The sequence below is a fragment of the Vitis vinifera genome, chromosome 4, assembly GCF_030704535.1.
Source record: "Vitis vinifera cultivar Pinot Noir 40024 chromosome 4, ASM3070453v1".
NCBI classification, from domain to species: Eukaryota; Viridiplantae; Streptophyta; class Magnoliopsida; order Vitales; family Vitaceae; genus Vitis; species Vitis vinifera.
Genome location: NC_081808.1, coordinates 17,923,796 through 17,945,238, shown reverse-complemented (window position 1 = coordinate 17,945,238; position 21,443 = coordinate 17,923,796). Strand labels below are relative to the sequence as shown.

At 31.5% G+C, this 21,443-nt stretch overlaps 1 protein-coding gene across 1 annotated transcript; it reads right to left on the bottom strand.

Annotated features, from left to right (window-relative positions):
• Positions 1–6,587: 6,587 nt before the first annotated feature.
• On the bottom strand, positions 6,588–12,478 carry LOC100266840 (CBS domain-containing protein CBSX6). Its single transcript, XM_002279174.5, has 3 exons — positions 12,010–12,478; positions 11,370–11,742; positions 6,588–7,725 (listed from the first exon to the last, which is right to left on the bottom strand). Exons 2-3 carry the CDS (start codon positions 11,711–11,713, stop codon positions 6,786–6,788), a joined length of 1,284 nt encoding a protein of 427 aa, XP_002279210.1. The 5' UTR covers positions 11,714–11,742; positions 12,010–12,478; the 3' UTR covers positions 6,588–6,785.
• Positions 12,479–21,443: the final 8,965 nt, after the last annotated feature.

Below are 21,443 nucleotides of genomic sequence, written 5' to 3'. Positions count from 1 at the left end.
ACAGTCACCTCCTCTCTCTATGTATATCTATTAAAAGAAGTTTTAAATAAAAAAAATATTTCTAAATCTACGGAAGTCAAATAGAAAAAAAAAACATTTATATCAAAATTATTTGTTCAAATTATTTAAATACTATTTCTTACAAATATTTGAAGAAGAAAAAAAAAACAACCTCTACAAGTATGAAAATATGTATATATATCTACCAGTCAGCTGCATGAAGTACTGTTGTCAGCTTCTAGTCCACTCTCATATTCAACCTTCTTCCAAACTTCAGTATGGCCATGATATCCAGTAAAAATTATTAAATAAAATCCATTTAATGGTTAAATTGAAGAATCTCAATCATTTATAATTAAATTAATTCATTTATTATTATCATTTTTTAAGTTTATTTCATGGGTAAGTTGTAGCAGAGCTGTTTAATAGAGTTAGGAGTAAAATAATTTAAGTTGAGAAGTGATCATTTAAGAAGTAGGATCTGATTTGATGTGCTTGGAAATTTGATGTTCGTCCTATAAAATATATATAAGATTGTATTGACTCAAAATTTGGCATAACTAGTTCAATAAGTAAGCCTAAGATTGTGTGTACTATGATTTGGCATTGATTCCAAAAGTATGTTGAAGGTGGTGTTGACTCGAGATTTGGTATTAGTCTCAAAAATGTGTTGGTTTGTGCTTGATTTAGTATAATTTGAAATACATTAGGAAGATGAGTTTAGCATCACTCATAGTAAATTATTTTTCAAATGAGATGACTAATGCTTTATACACAACAAATGAGATATATCATAACTAGGTTATGGGTTCGAATCTTAGGAGGCTCGTATTTAGGGAATGATGACTCAAGAAGTAGAATTTGAGATTTGTTAGGTTGGCAACAATGTCACTCGTAAGGAAACTGATGACTCAAGAAGCGAGGCTTAAGATTTAGTATGTTTGAGATTTGATGTTAGTTATACCAAATATACCCTAAAGCTATGTTAGTTTAGAATTTGGTATTGACTCAAAGAAGTAAGATCAAGCTTGTATATATGTGTTTGGAATTTAATGTTAGTCTAGATAAATATGTCCTAGGTTGGGTTGGCTCAGCATTTGGCTTAATTTATGTCCTAGGTTGGGTTGGCTCAGCAATTGGTTTTGAAAATTGTGTGTACTTGGGATTTGGTGTTGGCTTGGGAAGTAAGTTTGAGATTGTGTGTACTTGGAATTTGACATTGATCTAATAAGTTGTATCGACTCAAAAAATAAGCTCAAGATTTTGTGTACTTATGATTTGATGTTGGTCCGGTATTAGATATTGGCTCAAAATTAAGTCTAGTATTATGAGTGATTGAGATTTAGTATTGACCTAGAAGGTAAACTTGAGATTATGTATGTTTGGAATTCGGTACTGACCTTGCAAGCCTAATGGTATGTATGGCTCAATAAATTAATAATTAAGCTGGAGATTGTATGTGTTATGGATTTGATATCCGCATTATGCACTAGGTTGTGAGCTTGAGATTTAGTGTTATTTAGGAAGAATGATCTAAATTATTTACTTGAAATTTAGTGTGACTTAAATGGCATAACGATAATTAACTTAACCTCGCTAGTAACCAATTAATCTTATACATAACAATACACTTTTACCAAAATGCATTGTAGCTTACCATTCATTTGAGATAACTCTTTTTATAGATTAAAGATATAAGTTCTATTAATTAAGTTTAAGTTGATATAAGTTTTATTAATTAAAGATAAAATATGGTTCTTAGCATAAGTTATAATAAAATACATATCAAGTAAACTCAGCTAAAAAGTATTTCTATCAAAATTAAACTCGAGAGGGAGAGGATGGGGTGACACTTATGCCCTATTTGGTAACTATTTTTTAAAATAATTTTGAAAACAATTTTCAAAATCTATTTTATGATGTTTTGTACAACAAATGTTTTTTTAAAACCTGAAATGTTTTTAACCTAATTTTTTTGTTTTTAATTATGTTTTAAAAATAAATTTTATATGTAATATTTGATTTTTAATCATTCTTCATATTTGCATAATTACTTCATCAAGCAATCCTTTAAAAATAAGTAAAAACAAATAAAAAAAGTTTTTCAAAAATATCTTGTTTTCTGTTATTAAGAATGAAAAACTATTTTTTATTTTTTGGTTACCAAACATAGTTTTTTTCCCCATAAAATAAAAAACCGTTTTTTAAAACAGTTATAAAAAACATCTAGTCTAATGGAAACTTGGAGGCCAAATATAATATCATGAGAAATACTATGGTTACCAACATGGTGGATAGACAATCTACAATTAGAAGAGCACATTGATTTTCTTTTATTATTATAATTTTGGATGATCCTAATAAATTAATATCCTAAGTGTGGTTTAAACAAGTGGTTATGATCCATATTGCCAAGGAAGGGATAAAAAGGAAAAGAGGTCATAACGCATTGACATGAAATGTCTCAAAGCAATGGTCCTCCTTGGCCACAAGCATTTGAAAGTTGTAAAAAGTTATCTATAAATTAGTTGATCAAATTTAATATTCAACCAGTCATTTTGTTTCACCTTTTCTTTTTCGCATATTCCTCCCATGCAATTAGATATATGAGCCAAGATATATTTTTTTTAAATGTTCTTCTAAAAAAAAATTATTAAAATATAATTGTTCAAAAAATAAATACAAAAATATAACATTTTTCATCATTTTTTTTTAAATTTTTACACGAAACTAATCTTTTTTAAAAATGAATTAATTTTTTATACTGAAGTCGTCTTTTCAAACTATGAGTTCATTTTTTATATTGAATTCATTTTTTAAAAAGATGAGTTCCCTTTTTATTTTAAATTTTTTTATATTGAACTTGTCTTTTTAAAAGACGAATTTTACTCGAAATTAGAAAATACACTACTTCTGCAAAAAACCCTAAGCCAAGCATGATCAAAGAGGACTCCCCCTCCCAATCCTATAAGTTATATATTCTTATCCCTATTTCCTACCTTAAAATTAATTCATATTTTTTTTATTTTTTAAATATAAATTATATATAAACTAATATCTATACTATAAAATAAAAGTCAATATATTTTGATGTGATATTATGTTGATCCACATATTTTTAAATAATTACTATCTATAGTATTTCATTGTAAATGATAATGAAATAAAAGGTAAATTATAAGAATGATGATTTGGAGAAATTTGTACCTAATATTATTTTAAATTTTAAAAATTGATTTTATTGAATAATACGCTTTCAAACAAAAGTAAATATAATATTATAGAATATGCTATTGCATGAAATAAACTATCTCATTTGATGATAATGGGTTATATTAGATATTAGATAGGAAGTGCATCATTACTAGGACTACATACCATTATGACCATGACTATACATTAAAAAAATCAATGTCAAAGTGTAACAATGAAAAAGAATTCTTTTGAGACCATAAACATTCTTTCCGTGATCAATTTACTATTCTATGATTGTGTTAAGGGAGCCTTCTATGCTCCTCATTTTAGTGTCTTTTACTTGAAGATTGGTCCCCATAGTTTTGGTACCATAGCCCATTCTTGATGGTGACTTGAGCTCATTGGTCTTTATAATTAAATTAAGCATCCAAGAAGGACTCATTCTAGCATACATCCTTTTCATGACCATTTTACTATATATTCTATGATTGTGTTAGTGAGCCTTCTATCCTCCTCCTCATTTTAGTGTCTTTCACCTTGAAGATTGGTCCCCATAGTTTTGGTACTATAGCCCATTCTTGATGGTGACTTGAGCTCTTTGGTGTTTATAATTAAATTAAGCATCCAAGGATTCATTCTAGTATGTAGTTCCTTGTAGCTAACAAATTCTACAACAAGGATATAAGGCTTACCTCAATGGAATGACCTTTTCTTACCTTGGTTTCTTCAAGGTTTCTCCATCTTTGTCAAATTAGATGCCAAGGCATTTTTCATAGAAAATAAGAATACGAATTTAATTTTACTCCTATGTTTGATTCATATTTTAGAAAGAGTCGTATCAAATCCACAATAAGAACCTTGTCTTTATCTTTTTGTTATGTCTATCAAGAAGAGAAACCAAAAAGTAGAAAAGAATTCAAATTATTATGTTTGATTTATTGCAAAAAATTATAGAGAACAATAATTTAAAGTAAAAAAAGAGTTAATTCCAATGTTTTTAGAACCAAATTGGTCACTGAACCAAAAAAGTTACTAATTCATGGTTCACAATTCACTAGTCGGGCCAACAATCAAACCAATGACATCATAAATATATAATTTATATATTATTAAAACTAAAAATAATTATAAAAATAAAAATAATATAATTTATATATTATTTAAAAATCATAAAATTATATGAAAAATTAGAAAACTAGTTTGAAATTAGAAATTTAAATTAAAATTAGAAATCTTAAAATTTATTTTTAAATCAAAAAACCTATTTTAAAATAAAAAATTTATTTAAAATTATATTTAAATTAAAATGATAGTTTTTAAAAATCATAAAATTAAAAAATAACAAATATAAAATAAAATAAATAATAATGGAGCTAAAAATAAAATTTGGGAAAGGAAGGGGGAAGAGGAAAAGCCCGTTGGTGCTCTGCATTTGGGAGGGGGTTCGCCAGTGTGGGGAGAGGGGTGGGAGAAAAAAGATACTTTTATTAAAATGGCGTTATTTTTATTGCAGGTGCATCAAAACAACGTCGTTTTGATGCTATAAAAATAAAAAATTGGTTGAACCATTCGGTTTAAAGGGAACCGACCAGTTCGTCGGTCAAACCGTCGGTTCACCTGGTCCGATTCTAATTCAACCCACTTCTGATCCAATCATCAAACTGGACTGGAACCGTGACTTACCGGCAATCGGACTAGCCAATCTAGTCCGATTTTTAAAACCATGGTTAATTCCACTCATCTTTCTTTGGGGTTTTGGTTAAAAACACTTAGAGTATATTTGACAATATTTTTATTCGAAGTGTTTTTAAAAGAACCACTTATTAAATATTTCTTCAGAAAATATTACAAGTGATTTTTTGACATTACAAGTGATTTTTCAAATTTTTAAAAGATGTTCTCTAAAATTTGCCATATACCTAATATAACACTTTTAAGGTTAAAATCATTTTCAAGAATCACTATCTAATGCACTCTTAGAATGTGTTTGACAATGATTTTAGGAAGTATTTCTAGCCTTTTTAATACTTGAAAATTTTTATCTTTCAAATATTAAAGATGTTAGAAACACTTTCTAAAATCACTGTCAAACATACTCTTAATCTCATTACTTTAACATTTTCATTAAATATCTCTTTTATTTTGAGTGAGAGAAAAAGTATATAAAAATAATAAATGAAAAAATACCCAAAGTATTTGATAAAATTTCAAACTAAATAAAGATGAAATGTATTTACCCAAAACTCTACAAGAAATGAATAAGAGTTAACCTTAATAAAAATCATTTAAACAACCACATATTTTTAAATTCTTTATTCTTAAATAAAGAGGATTTTTTTGTTTTTCTTTATTTTTCATACCCATATTTTATATCGTACTTTAATTAAGTCGTAAGGATGAAAAACCATTAATGTGCCTCAAAATAATCATATTTTTCATTCTTAATAAAAGGAGATGGCTTGTCATTGAGAAATCTTAACTTATACAAGTTAATGAGTTGGGTTTATGATAATTTCTAAAATATTTACACTTGTAACAAGAACGATAACACAGACTCCTTCCCTATATCTTCTATATCTGAGACCTTCTCTCTGATAAAGAAGAGCAGAAGTCAAAGAAAAAGGGGTGATACAAGTCAAGATTTATAAGGTATCAAAAACCTAAAGAACTCAAGCCTAAAACCTCCCCCAAGAGTACAATGATTTTTCTTTAGCTAAGTTTGGTTCCGAAAAGTTTGCGCAAAAATATGAGAGAGAAAAAATAGAGAGAAAATGTTGAAAAAAAGAAAAAAAAAATTAAAAATAAATAAATAAAAATAAATGTAAAATCAATAAATTATTTTTTATATATTACCTCTAATTTAATTTAATTATTTAACTCTTCTATATAAAAATTAAATAATTTAAAAACATACAAGTTTTTTTTTTTTTTTTCATATTTTCTATAGTAAAACCAAATATGAAAAAATTATTTTTCTTGAAACCATAGTCATATGTTATGTTTGATTCTCGAAAAATTTGAGGAAAAATAGAAGGGAAAGGAAATAAAAAGAAAAAATGAAAAAATGAAGGAAAATAAAAAATAGATTAAAACTCAATAAATTATTTGTATTGGTTACTTAACTTATTTTATTTATTTTAACTCATCAGTATAATAATTAAATGATTTTAAAATATATAAATTTCTAATTAATTTTAATTATATTTTATTTTCTTTAGTATTTTTTATAAGGCAATCAAATATAAGAAAATCATTTTTCTTAGTTTTTCTTTTTTTTTTCTTAGCATTTACCAAACATAACCTTAGGGTTTTAGATTTGTCCATTAAATCTGACCTGCACTATAGGCAGGTGGTGCAAATGAATTGATGCATGCTATCCTGATAAAGAATCATGAGACAAACAACTTGCTTCATTGCTCACATTCACAACCAAATGATAAAGAACATCAAGGGACTTATTAACCCCACAAGCCTAAATTTGCAGTACATACCTGAAGAGAAAGTGGTCCCAATGCAAATGGGGCTACAATCCGATAAAAGAACGATCAATCCCATAAAAATTTCGAAAAAAAAAATATAGAGAGACAGATCTAGTTTTGAATCTCAGTTGCATAGCCCTCACCAGATGGAGTTGTTGATGGAATAACAGGTGCAGGCTGTTTGATCACAGCAGCCAAGATGTCGGCATAACCCACCACCCCAACTAAGATGTCTTCACTTTCGGCCTCAGTCACCCACACATGGGTTGCCCTATGAGACAGCATCTGAGCCATGACTGCAGCCAACGAACTCGTAACTTTACATGTTAAGGGTGCACTTCTGCCCCTATACATGCTCCTACTAGCCCCAAAACTTGGGCTTGCTGGGTTACTAAAAAATCCAATGCTCCTGCTACTAAACTTGCGTTGCCTTGTTGAGGCACCCCCATTAGCCATATTGTTCTCACCACCAGTTAAATTCACTGAAAAATGAGGAAGGGATCTTGAGGTCACGTTATCCTCAACTCCCATCACAAACTGCCCTGCAGAGAGGTTGGCTAAAGCCCATGCCGCAGCTAAGTAATCACATTTCCATAGTTTGCAGGCAGAGATCTCCCCAATGATCTTATATTGGCCATCTGGTGTGGACTCCACAACAGCAACTGCACTAGGATCCTGGGGCAGCTTTTGGGTGACTTGGATGGCTGGGAAGGAGGCTTCAATGGAGTAGTAGTTTGGGCTGATGGCTCCAAGGGAGGAGATGGAAGAAAGAGGCAATGGAGCTAGTGCACCAAGGCAACCAATGACAAAACGGATGACATCTTCTCTTGAAAGACAGCAAAACTTGTTGCGGCTGGACGGGGTGGAGGATGAGGAAGGCCGGTTGGCATTTGGAGCAAGGTTGGTGCTGCTGCTGGAGGCATCAAGGTTCTTGAGCCACTTGCCATTGTAGAGAATTGAGAATCGCTTGCTCATGCCTTTCCATACCACGCTCTTGGGAACAAGAAGACGCTTCAAACCATGCTTCATCATCTCCAGGGCGTCTATCAATCTTGCACAAAAACAAACAGGTCGGGATGACGTCAGTATGGAGCATCCACAGAGCATCTCTAAAAAAAATTGCAGATAAAATTCTATATTCTATTTTTCTATGTTCCAAGGCATCAGCCAATCTTTTACAAATGACATCAACAAAGAACAATGCCCAGGCATTTCTGAAGAGAATTTGGATATATGCACCAAAGATATTTAAAAACGATTATGGAAGTTCAAAAAGGGTTTCAGTCATTTCATTATCCAAGCAACACAGACATTAAGAACAAGGTCTATTCTTTTCTTCACAAACAATTTAGCAATAGCTGTTGAGTATAATTTAACAAATGGAATGAATATGTTCCATAACTACCAATGAACAACTAATTTCTTATAATACAAAAATGTTGCAGGAAATCAGTTTTTTTTTTGGTTCTTAATGAATGCTATAACAGTATATTACACAATGTAACATTACTAGTTCAGATTCATAACCAACTCTAAAGGCAAGGAAATATGGTCTCTACCATTGTGCTTTCCACAAACTTGGATGCCTGTAAAATTTTCTAAAGGAAATGGCAAATATCTCCTCATTCCTACCTTGATACCACAATCAACTTATCCTATTTCTCACTCTGATCCTCCTAATTTCTGCATCTCTCTCATTCTTGACCAAAAAACTTGTAACTTTTCTGTATTGTTGGAATGATAATTTGAACCACTATGTCATTCTTCAATGTGTATGACAGCAAAACCAACTTCTATTAGTTAGTTATAGCTGTAAGAAAAAGCACATATTGTCCCACAATAATACCTTTCCTGTTCCCTTTGTTCTTGAGTTTGCACATTAATGCAGTGCCCTAAAATATATTTCTAGGACCTGTTTAGGCAAGAAATTTTTGTGCATGTATGGATGTAAAATACATCATTCATTGTAAATGATGACACTTCCAACTCAAAAGGGGTTCTGATCTAAAACTTTAGTCATTCAATTTATTTGAGCTTCAATTTAGACACAACAAATCATAAGTTGTAAGACTTTTGAAAACAATGACTGCCATTCCTATGGTCAACTCTGTGAGTTCCTGAGTATTCGCCTATTGGGGAACTGATATAGGCCAAGATTGAGTAGATGCCCACTGTACTACAATACATTGCATGAATCCACAAATTCAGCGTATGCATTATAAGGTTTATGCTAAGCAGTTTGACCAAGCAATCAAATCCATTTTTTTTTTGTATACTTTTGTGAATTGGGCTAGGGTGTATATCAAGGACCACACAACATCTATGTTAGATTTTGTAGATCGGTTGAGCTTAAAGTAAGGAAAGGGGTTTTTTTGTTCCTTTCCCTTTTCCCTACACTTCATGTGTACTGTGCTACGCCGCCTCTTAGGCACTTCTAATATATGGTCGCTCTTTTGCCTATCAAAAAAAAAAAAAAAAAATTATAAGGTTTATGCTGAAACAAATTAAGTTTAATCCTTGACCCGTATTTTGGTTTTATCATTTTGTAGCTCAAGCTTATTTTATTGAGAAAATACATTGAAATTCCTGCACACAACAATTACGTAAATGTGTTTCTCAGATGTGGTATTAGTACCTAGAGCCTTCAAATGCACTCAGCATTAATTATCAAACACCAAAAAGAAATGGATCAGAGTCTTCAGATTCAGTTCTGAAACATAAAGATAACCCTTTTTCATCATTCACAATTTACCCATATCTGGCCCCAACACCATCAGCACAGCAACCCAAATCCCCCTACTCAATCCTTTGGGGATATATTCCTCTTCAAAGCAATTCAGTTATTTTGCTCCCAGTAGCCTTACTAGGAATAAAGCTTACTGACACAAAGCCAGTAATATGCTATGTAGTAAGATCTAAAAATACTATTAGGGTTGCAGTGGATCAAGTCAGCAGCTTTTCAAACAGTGTTTGTAAATCCCATAAAACCATGTCAAATCAAAGTGCTAATCAGAAATTAACATGCATGCACATGTGTAGGCACTCACACATGCAGATGATATGCCCAGCAACTATGAACGTCTTTGTTGTCATGGAGATCATGTTGCAAAGGAGCTTATAAGGACTCGACCCAGGATTAACAACTTAGTTGCCTCCTTCAATGTTTTGCAGCAAATTAAAATTAGCAGTCATTTGAAAATAAAATGGCCAATATAACTAACAGATATAAAGTAACTCTTTCATCTAATCTTATCTCTTGATCAAACCATACCTCATTCTTCTCTTCCATCAAACTAATTTGATCTACCACACTGCAGAAAACCCTCGAAAATCAAGTTCCAAGAGAAGAAATTATTATCCAAAAGGGATTACAGAGCAAGCATATATATTCCATGCTTAGGCAACCCAGTTGGAAACTTGGGCCATTGACCAGAATTCACTTTTTCTACACCCTAATATAAATCTACAATAAAATTATCAATTTATGCAATTATTCTACATCTAGTTAAAAACATAAGGAGATTAAGAAGTATCACATCTGACTTCCAATTTGAAATATCTTGAACATATAATTGAACTCAACTGATGAACCTGACTCCTCTCCACCAATTGCATAGAATATTTCCACAAGCCTGCTCCTGAATTCCGACTTGCTGGCATATGCAACCAGCAGTACTAAATGCAGATTCCGTCTCTCAGATAAAATTATTAGTGACAAATGTTGCAGCAGCCCAAAGTTATCAAGTGCATGAGATTCCTCCTAAGCACTCATGGATGGGGTGAATCACGAAACAGAGAAAATTCCCTGGCTACTTGCCCACCCATTTACTCCCATTATCCTATTTTACCACCAGTAGGCATATCAAAAGGATTGTCTACAAAAAGACAAGTATAGCTAGTGAAGCATGTGATAGAATAAGATGACCAATATCTACATGACTGGGGCTGAGAGTGAAGCAGAATAAGTCAGATGGTTTCCTATTTATAATTCATCATCATATGGCATAAAAAGGCCACACCTACCTCTTTTGATTTGGGAATCTCTCTTTATGCCATTTTCTTTGTGAATCATGATACAAAATTTGGAATCTTTTCCCGTGCTCAACTTTATATAGTGAACATTACCAACCAAACTTTGTTTTTCCATTTGTGACAAAATTTAGACAACAATGCAAAGTGAAAGAGCGTAATGAAATTCTTCTGCTGAGGATGTTCCTAAGAGAACAACCATAGCAGCTTGACTTGATTATCCAAGGATATCACTTCCAGGTGGCATCAGCTGCTGTCCTGTCAATTGGACCAAATTGTCCTAAATCTAATGATAAGAAGGAACGAAACAAGATTAAGAAATGGCCAAGAATAGAAATAATATATTCCGAATCAATATACATAAAGCTACAGTGATTATCAAAATTTATTAAAAAACCTCCATAATTCAGCAAGAGCATCCATAAAAAAATACAACAAACAACGAAGAAACAAACAAAACTTTCAATTATTGAATATAAATTTGACAAACAACTCAACTGCATCAACTCGGATGAACAGTACTAATAACACTGAATCATTGATCTTATCATCATCACCACTATTGCCTTTTATTATTATGGTTTAATTTCATTCAAATTCGCAAGATGATCATACAAGACACGAAAATTAATAGAAAACTAAGACTGAAAATTGAAAAGAGCTGACCTTGTTGCAGGATCAACCTCTCTCAATAGAGAATTGTTGGGAACAACAACCTCTGAAACCGGGGTCTTCATGGCCTTCTCCTGATCCACTAAACATGCATCTCTGGCCAGAAAAGCAACAATATCAAGAGAATTGAGGATGCCCACAAACCTTTGTTGCCTCATTTCCGATTTTTCCATCACACCCACATGTGACCTTCTCTTCCAAATAGGTATACTGCCTTCTGCCGATTCTCCGATGACCCGAATTGCTGATTCCACAGTCTCTGTCTCCGGAAACTCCACCAGCTCCGGCTTCCCCACCGTCAGATCGCCCACCACGTGATACAGAAACACCGATGCCATAATCAGCCCCTGTTTAGCTGCCGAGAAAACTGAGGAAAATAACAAAAAACCAATTCAAATCCCATGGGCTACACTGCTTCGCTATTAAGAAAGTTAATTCAAACACGTACAGCACACCAACTCAATCACTCTCAAGTTTTTCTCTAAATCTAAGTTTCAAAGTTCAATTTCTATCATTTTCCTGCTTATTCTAACTCATCAAACCGATAGAAACAATTCTTTCCAAGAAAATAAAACAAATTTCATATCGTTTGCTTTTTTTTCAACTGGGTTTCTTCAATAAATAAACAACTTACCTCGATTAAAATCGAAAAGCTGTTTTCTCGGGAAAATCCAAATGGGTTGCAACTTTCCTCTGTGCGGCTATTTTTCTCAGGAACCAAACAGAGGGTAAAAAGCTGGAGCTATAAAAGAGTATGAAGAAAAATGAGTAGAAGGTGAAAACGAGTGATGGGTAATCTGTGAAGGATCGAGAGAAGCGTCACAGTAGTGGGTGTTGCAGAGACGAAAGAATTTGCCATGACTGCAAGTGAAGAAGGCCCATCAAAGGTTAAGCTCGTTTGGTTTGCAGAGAAATGCTAGAAACCGCCGGAAAATTTATGTTGGGTGAGAAAATCCTGGGGTTGAATGATTGGGGAGATCTGTTTTCTTGGGAAACGAACAGGACAATTATCATCAAATCAAAAAATGGGTAAGAGGATTTCCACTGTTTCCAGGTAATGTTCTGGCTGCCTCCACACCAGATAATTTATTTATTTTTTCTGAAATATTATTTTAATTATTTTAAGTATAAATCTATGAAGATTTAGTGTGATGTTAATAATATATAGTTTATTTTTAATGATTTCTATTATAAAAATTAGGAAGCTTTGATTGTGGGGACCATAGTCGATGGATTGAAGGTACAAAATAAAATCTTGGATTATTTAGGTAAGTATTAAAATAAAAATGAAAAATAATGTAAAGAATTATTATTGGTAAAGCTTCCAAAAGAAAAATGGTCAAAAATAAGTAACTAAAACAAAAGCTACAAAGAGGAAAAGAAGTTTTACAAAAAGAAAAGCAGTTTCATCAAACAAGTTTGGTAAATAACAGAAGAACTAGACAAACGTTTTTCTCGTTTTTCAAATGATAATCCAAACAAAAGAATTAAAGTGATATATTCTTTTCTATAAAAAAATATTATCATAAAAGATTGTACTCCACAATTTTAATTTTAATAAAACTCTTTGTTCACATTATATATATATATAAATGATTTTCTATTTATGAGTCACTTTTGATTTATCTACATATTCTAACCTACAATTATTATAATTTTTCAACAAATAAATTTATAACATATATAATTTCAAATTTTCAAAAATATTCTTTATATTGCCTAGTATAGGATAAAGTTACATCTATATTTATTTTCAATTAAGACAAAAAAGAAAATTTATTTAATCGAGAAATCATATGACCAAGAAAAATAAAAATCCTAAAGGAAAAAACAAAAATTCTAAATTAGATAACCTAATATTACCAATTTTTGCTCACCTACTCTTCCCCACCACTTTAAAAATATACCCCACATTTTTTATTGATAATAATTTTTTATTGATAATAATTTTTGTGAATCATGACATATATATATATATATATATATATATATATAACAATCTACCTAACAAAACAAACTCAATTAGGCAACTTGGAAAAATGGAAAATTCATTTACTCCACAACCCACTTACCAAACAAAGTCAATTGGATACTATGATATTCTTCTCTTTACATGATTATTGTCTCGATTAGATTTCACAATATTATAGAACTTGTTTTACCTGTGTAATTTAAAAATACTATACCATTGTTATCTAAAAATAATTTTTTAAAATAAAGTGAAATAAAGAATAAATTTTTAAAGAATAAGTAAAAGTTATTTTCACTGATTTTTAAAAACAAAAGAAAAACATGTTTTATCATATTTTTCGAAACTTATTTTTAAGTTAAAGCATAAAAACCAATTTTTAAAAACAAATTTGAGAAAACACAGTTAAAAGGCCATAACTTTCCAATACATAAAGTTATTTTTCTTAAAAAAAAATTCAATAAAAGAAAAGAAAAAAATAGCCTGAACTTGAAACATGGTATTATTCAATTTCTAACATTGTCATATCCCATGACATATTTTCTATTGACACATAACAAATGAATACTTCCCATTTGTTTTATCAATGATAAGATCACATAGCATCAATCATGATGATATGTCCAAATAAAATTATTTACTAAATAACACTTCTAAAAGATTGAATAATATAATATACTCTTAATTCCATGGTATTATGATATAATATTACCATCTCTGAAACTATTACCGTCTTTGATAAGATTTTAGTTTTTTTAGGAATCTTCAAAAGAAATCTTCAAATTTTGTTGAAGTTTTCAAGGAATCTTAGCCTTCAAAGAATTTCTTGAAGAATTCTTCAATTTTCCTTTATTCTTCAGAAAGAATTTTATTTTGAAATTACCATTTTTTTAGAGACAGTTATATTATTTATTATGATAATTATCATTAATTTTAATTATTATAATTAATTAAATTATGATAATTATAATATTTATTTGATACATGTCATTCCTTTAAAATGCTTTAAACATATTAAATAAATGGCATTTTCTAAGTATTTCCCCAGTTGGGCAAGTAATATCACAATTATTAATAAAATAAAAAATATGTATCTTTTAAACATTTGGCAACAAGCATATAATTCCAAAATTAACCAAAATTTCTTTAAAAAAACAATCATAAATAAAATCCTACTATTAACCCATTTAATTAAATTTAAAATTTTCAATTTTTTTTAATAGACTAAGTTTTCTAGGCCCTTGACAACTAGACCAACCTTTTCTTCTTTTTATTTTTTATTATTTTTAAATTAAAAAAAAAATCATTTTTGAAGATAAATAATGGGTGGATTTTTTTGACCATGTTTGGGGGTATGGTCCCTAGTGGGCCTATGAAAGTGATCGGGAATGATTGTGATTTTTTTTCTTTTTTGAAAAAAAAAGAAAGGAAAAAGAATGAAATGGACATTGAAGGTGATTATTCTCACGCAAGTTGTATAGCTGCTTCCACTATTATTGTCTTCATGTGGGCTAGGGTTTGTTCTCATCACAATTATGATGATATTAATTTATTATTTTTAAAATAGTGTGGATCCGCATTTTGCTTAATGCGTTCCCACTTGAAGGCGAAACTCTTTTTTTTTTTTTTTGGTGAAATTTTGATTTTTTTGAAAAAGACTGAGTCGCCATTTATTTTTATTTTATTTTTAAAGGGAAAAACAAAATAAGAAAGAAAAATTCTAAGTGTGACTCCTAAAGGAAAAACAAGTCTGTGAAAAACCAAAGTTGGATTTAGGGGTCAGGTTACCTATTGGGAAGGTACGGTGGTGAGCCGTAACACCCCTCTAAGCCCTATAATAAGGTCTCTACTAAATAAGGTGAACAAGTGTGACAATTGATAAAAAAAATCAATTGATACTAATGAAATGATTAAATACTAAAGCGAATCATGTATGAGAATAAATAAAGTGGAAGTGAGATCATACCTTAGGAAAGAAAATATAGCCGAAATTAGGCGATATTTTGCCGAAATATTGGTGTGTCGGCGAGTGTCGACGATTTTGGCGCTAAATGTCAAACGCGTTACATAGTGCTATAGTCCCCCCAAAATGACCTTTCTCTTGCTGATGAAGGGAATTGAACTCCAAACCAAAAGGTTTGGGGTTCAAACCAATTACCATCCGAGCAAACTTGCCCTTGTTAAATAATATGCACTAAACCTATATATAGTTAAACTCATTATATAAAGAAAATATTAAAAAAATATTTTAAAGAGCAAATTAATTATAATTATTTTATAATTAAATGCAAAATTTTCTTTTAATTGATTACCAAAAATATAAAAATTATATAATTTTCTTGATAGTGTTTTTAATATCATTAATAATTAATTAAATATTAAAAATTTGTATATTTATCATAATTTATTTTATATTATTTAATACAATTGAATTAAATGGATCATAATTTTAATATTAATATATATTTTAAAATTATACATATTATAATCAAATATCATAATATTAGATGTAATTTAATAATAAATGTACACTTATAAAATTCATATTTTTATCGAAGCATACAATATTATTATCAAATATGATAAATCATATTATACATATATCAAATTATTTAATAAAACAACTTAAAAATATCATTATACTTCTAATTACATTTTTATGAAGTTTTTTTTATATTTTTATAAATTTTGGTCAATTTTAAGCTTATCGATATTTTTTTTTTCCAAAATATCCGCCGATATATCTCCAATATATCTATAAAATCGAAGTACCGATATATCTATAATTACCGATATTTTCATCATTGGTAGTAGGCAATAGTACGCTATCATGGAAACAAGGTTAACTCAAATATAAAATTATCACATACATATCAAAGAGCAAGACAAAAATAAAGTAATATTCATTAAGCATAACAATTGACAATTAGAAGAGAAAACTCATATGTAGGGCCCCTACCAAAGCCCAATTGATTTTGTATGAATTAATCCCACAAATTCCATTGTTTTGGAATGATGAAAATCACCTTCATGCTTATTAAAAATAGTGAAAAACAAGAAAATTATTTTAAAGTCGGAGAAAATTTGTGAAGGTGCTTGTCTGAAAGAAAAAAATGAACAAGTTTATTAAAAACGGGATTCTTGGTGACCTTAAACCTTAAGGAAAGACAGAAAATTGATGAGTTAAAATTTTTTGAAAACTGGAGTGGATTTAAAATTATTTGAAGAAAACTAGAATTTTGAAAATTATTTAAAAATTGAAATCTTAACAAAATATTTGAAAATTGGAGTCTTGAAAATTAAATTTAAGGATTGGAAGTTTTGAAATTAAATTTGAAAGAAATTGGAACTTTGGAAATTATTTGAGAATTGAAGTTTTGGAAATTAAATTTAAGAATTGGAAGTTTGGAAATTAAATTTGAAAGAAATTGGAATTTTGGAAATTATTTAAGAATTGGAATTTTGAAAATTAAATTTAGGAAATGGAATTTTGGAAATTAAATTTAAGAATTGGAATTTTGGAAATTAAATTTGAAAGAAATTGGAATTTTGGAAATTATGTGAGAATTGGAGTTTTGAAAATTAAATTTAAGAAATGGAATTTTAGAAATTAAATTTAAGAATTGGAATTTTGAAAATTAAATTTTAAAGAAATTGGAATTTTGGAAATTATGTGAGAATTGGAGTTTTAAAAATTAAATTTAGGAATTGGAATTTTGAAAATTAATTGAGAATTGGAGTTTTGAAAATTAGTTTTAAGAATTGGAGTTTTGGAAATTAAATTTAAGAATTGGAATTTTGAAAATTAATTTTGAAAGAAATTGGAGTTTTGAAAATTGGAATTTTGAAAATTAAATTTAAAAATGGAAGTTTTGAAAATTAAATTAGAAAATTAGAAAATCAAATTTAAAAATGGATTTTTGAAAATTGGAATTTTGAAAAAATTATTTGAAGATGGAATTTTTTAAAAATTAAATTTAAAAATTAGAATTTTGGAAAACTAAACTTTGATATCAAAAGATGAAAAAAGGATGAGATGTGGTCTTCGAGTGGTGCGAGGATGGCCAAGCATGGCCATACGAAAGTGGGCCAGGGTGCAAGGTGGCTGCCTTGTTGATGGTGAGTTAACCTGACACCGTTAATATAAAAACAAACCCAAGGTTCCCTAACACTCCTGCCAATATAATCCATTTTTTGTTGCTCTTTCCTGGGGTATCATTTGTAGTTGGTTGAGTGCTATTGGGTTGTCCAAAATTATCAAAAGTCAAACCCTTCTCAGCATAGAATGATGCACAGACTTCCAAAGTCTTCTGATTGGACACGTTTTGGAGACAATTCATTCAAAAAAATGCATTACTAGGTGCATAATCTAGAACCTTTCCCTCAAAATAATTTTCAGACATATCAATAAAATTGAACCTCCTAGGCAAAGATGGAAGACCTCCATAAAACATATTCTAAGAAAGATCAAGAACCGAAAGATAAGATAATTGGCCCAAACTTGACGGAATAATCCCAGTAAGATTATTATAGGATAAAAATAAAGCATTGAGATTGCTTAAATTTCCTAAACTCAGAGGAATAGGACAATTGATAGAACAAGATCGGAGATCAAGCACTTTGAGCGATAAAAATCGCTCACCGAACCAGTCTAGGATTGAGCCCAGAAGTAAAAACATTGAGGCCTTAAGCGCCTCCAAAAGGGTCAGACTAGTGAGCGCATCAACAGCAAATTCTGGGTTTCGACTACCAAGTCGGGTCCGTCTAAACCCCGAAATGTCGATCCTAACGATGCGCTCATTTCAGCACTGGACATTGCACCAAAACCAACAATAGTCAAACTTTATCGGCCATTCCTTGCTCCTCGACCCTAGCGACGATCTGAGCTCCAATAGAGTTGTAAACTCAGTGGGTGAACTCAGTCGCGGCTGAGTCTGTTCGAATATGGACTCAACCAACAACAACGACACCACCAACAAAAGACCAAATGCCACAACTCTACTTCGTCGAGTCACTATCTCTACAAAAATGATTTGGGCATCTTGGTTTGGTCTCACATTCATTCACATGTAGTGTTCTAAACTCCCATAAACTTGATCAAAATCACTCTAAAAAAAAAAAAGATAACCCACTTACCTCAATCACTAGCTTGGATTCTACCAACAGTTGGTGACTCCTCTGTATCACTTTCATTGCTTCCATCACGCCCATCTCTCTTACTCTATATATTTATCTCCCTCTCTCTCTATCCAAAAAGTTTGCTCTGCCCATTTTTCTACAGCCAACCCCACTTCCTCCTACAACTCTCTCTTCTTTCTCCTCCTATAAGCCAACAACCTCACTCGTTCCACTACTCTCTATCTCATCTTTTGTCATCCGTTCAGAACCAATCTCATTTCAACCACCACCATGGTGAGGTGGTGGTGTGTTCTTGTCCATGCGTCCCATGCATGTGGCTTCAAAGGAAACCGGCCCCCATTCTAAACCATGTTGCCAGCAAAGTGCTCCAAAAATAATAAAAAGAACTTAGGCCAAAATGAGGGTCTATAAATATGCCCATTTTCAGTAGAGATCATGAGTGAAATGAATGGATCACGGATATGTGAGAAGCAAATGGAATGAAGTAAACTGTACCAAAGAATAGAAAAGATCCTGAATTTTGGTCTAAACACATAACACGAAAAGCTCAAGATTAAGGGCACATACTAGGAAGGTGAGACTCTAGCCAAAGATGTGGATGATGCGAAGAATGTATATGCAATAAATAACACTAGACTGTGATACAATGAGTAGTACAAAGATGACTGAGATTAGGAGTGATCGACACACGGAAAAAAAAAAAAAACTCAAAGGAAGGATAAGGTGTGGCTCAAGGCCAAACAAAACTCAACTAGGCAGGCAAGACTCGAAGATGAACAAAAGTCAACTCAACTGACAAGATAATGACCGATCGATATAGGTGCGGTCTCAAAAACTGAAATCTAACAAAAGATGATAGGAAGATGTCCAATCGATATAGGTACGATCCCAAAAACCCAAACTTAAACTGATAAGACAATGGTCGATCGATATAGGTGCGGTCCCGAAACCCAAACCTAAACTAACAAGATGATGACTGATCATATAGGTGCGGTCCCAAAAAAATGAAATCTAACACAAGATGATAGGAATATGGTCGATCGATATAGGTGCAGCCTCAAAAACCCAAACTTAAACTGACAAGACAATGACCGATCGATATAGGTGTGGTCCCGAAAATCTAAACCTAAACTGACAAGACGACAACCAATCAATATAGGTGTGGTCCCATAAATTGAAATCTAACACAAGATGATAGGAAGATGGTTGATTGATATAGGTGTGGCTCCAAAAACCCAAACTCAAACTGACAAGACGATGACCGATCGATATACGTGCGGTCCCAGAAACTGAATTAATAAGACAATGAGATCACTGATCGATATAGTTGTGGCCCCAAACTCATGACTGATCAATATAGGTGTGGTTCCAGAAACTGAACTGACAAGACAATGAGATGATTGATCAATATAGGTGCGACCTCAAACTTAATTGATAAGACAATGACCGATCGATATAGGTGTGGTCCCAGAAACTGAAATCTAAAACAAGATGACAGGAAGATGGTCAATCGATATCGGTGTGGTCCCAAAAACCCAAACTCAAACTAACAAGACAATGATGATGATCTAATCAAGTGGCTCAAAGCCAGAGAATAACTAAGATAACGATGCAAGCAAACTCGACAAGAGGGGATATGCCCTAGTATGACAACTCATAAGGATCAACAACTAGGTCAAAAGATGATGAAACCTATGAAGGGTCCGATGATCCCAGGAAAGGAGGGTATGCCCTAGTATGCAACAGTGAACAAACAGAGATACAAAAATGCCTCAAAACTACTGTGCTCTGAAATATGCTCATCCATCATGTAATGAATATGTCCAACCTCAAATGGGAATGCCAAACATGACTATGTATCGTGATACCATGCTAACAAAATAAAACTAACTAATGAATAAAAACAATGATGACCAGTGCTAAAGATGCAAAGAGCAAGCAAATCAACACTCAGCATGCCAATTGTCAAAATGAAAGTATCATCACTAATAAATCAACAATCTGTCAGGCCCTTCCATCATGGAAGATGTTGAACCTAAAGTCCAAAAGATGTATGAAAGCACAACCAAAGTGATCGAGGACTAATCTACATATCTCCCAATCAAGAGAGGAGTGTGAGGTCATGTGTCATGGTGAGATGTGGGAGATAAAAGAAGGTAATGATAAGGCTTTAGTAAGATAGAAGGCATGGAAGTATCGATGGTGAAATGTTTGAGTACGAAATGAAAAGTATGTAGGTATCCGAGATCATCCAAGTATGCTGAGAAGACTAAACCCAAGGTATCAATAGCTCCATAATCTATCGAAAGCAATAATCATAAACAGAAAGTCAAGTCTCAATTTCAAAACATCCGACTAGGTGGCTATGCCCTAATATGCCATGAGAACAACATAAAACAATCTAATGATCTCTATATCACTCAGTAGATGCTCCAATGTAAAGAATCAATTGGATCTTCCTCCAAAAGATGGACATGCCTCAATGTAAAGGATCCAATAGGGTGGCTATGCTCCAATGAAAAATACTCTCCATCCCGGCTATGCCCTAGTGTAAAGTAGTGTATCTGAGTCGACAAATACCGAGGAAGATCATGCCTAGTGTGGGTCAACAAATCAATAAATCTCTACTCATGGTGCCAAAAATGGAAACATCCTAACATAATCCATATGAATCAGAATCCTTAGGCTCTATGAATGTGAATGAAGTGGCTATGTCCCAATAAAAACCTTCTGAAGTGTTTATGCTCCAAGATAAATCAAAGTCCATCGCCAATGAGAGGGCTATGTCTCAGCATGTGTCATCATAATAATGTCAATCTCACCCCTCAATGTTGAAAATGAAAATACTAATACAATCTCAATAGACCCTAATCACCCTATGCTCCACAAGAAATAATAGAGTGGCTATGTCTACCATGCACAATCTCTAAAGCAATTGTGATATAATCCCCAGTGACGTA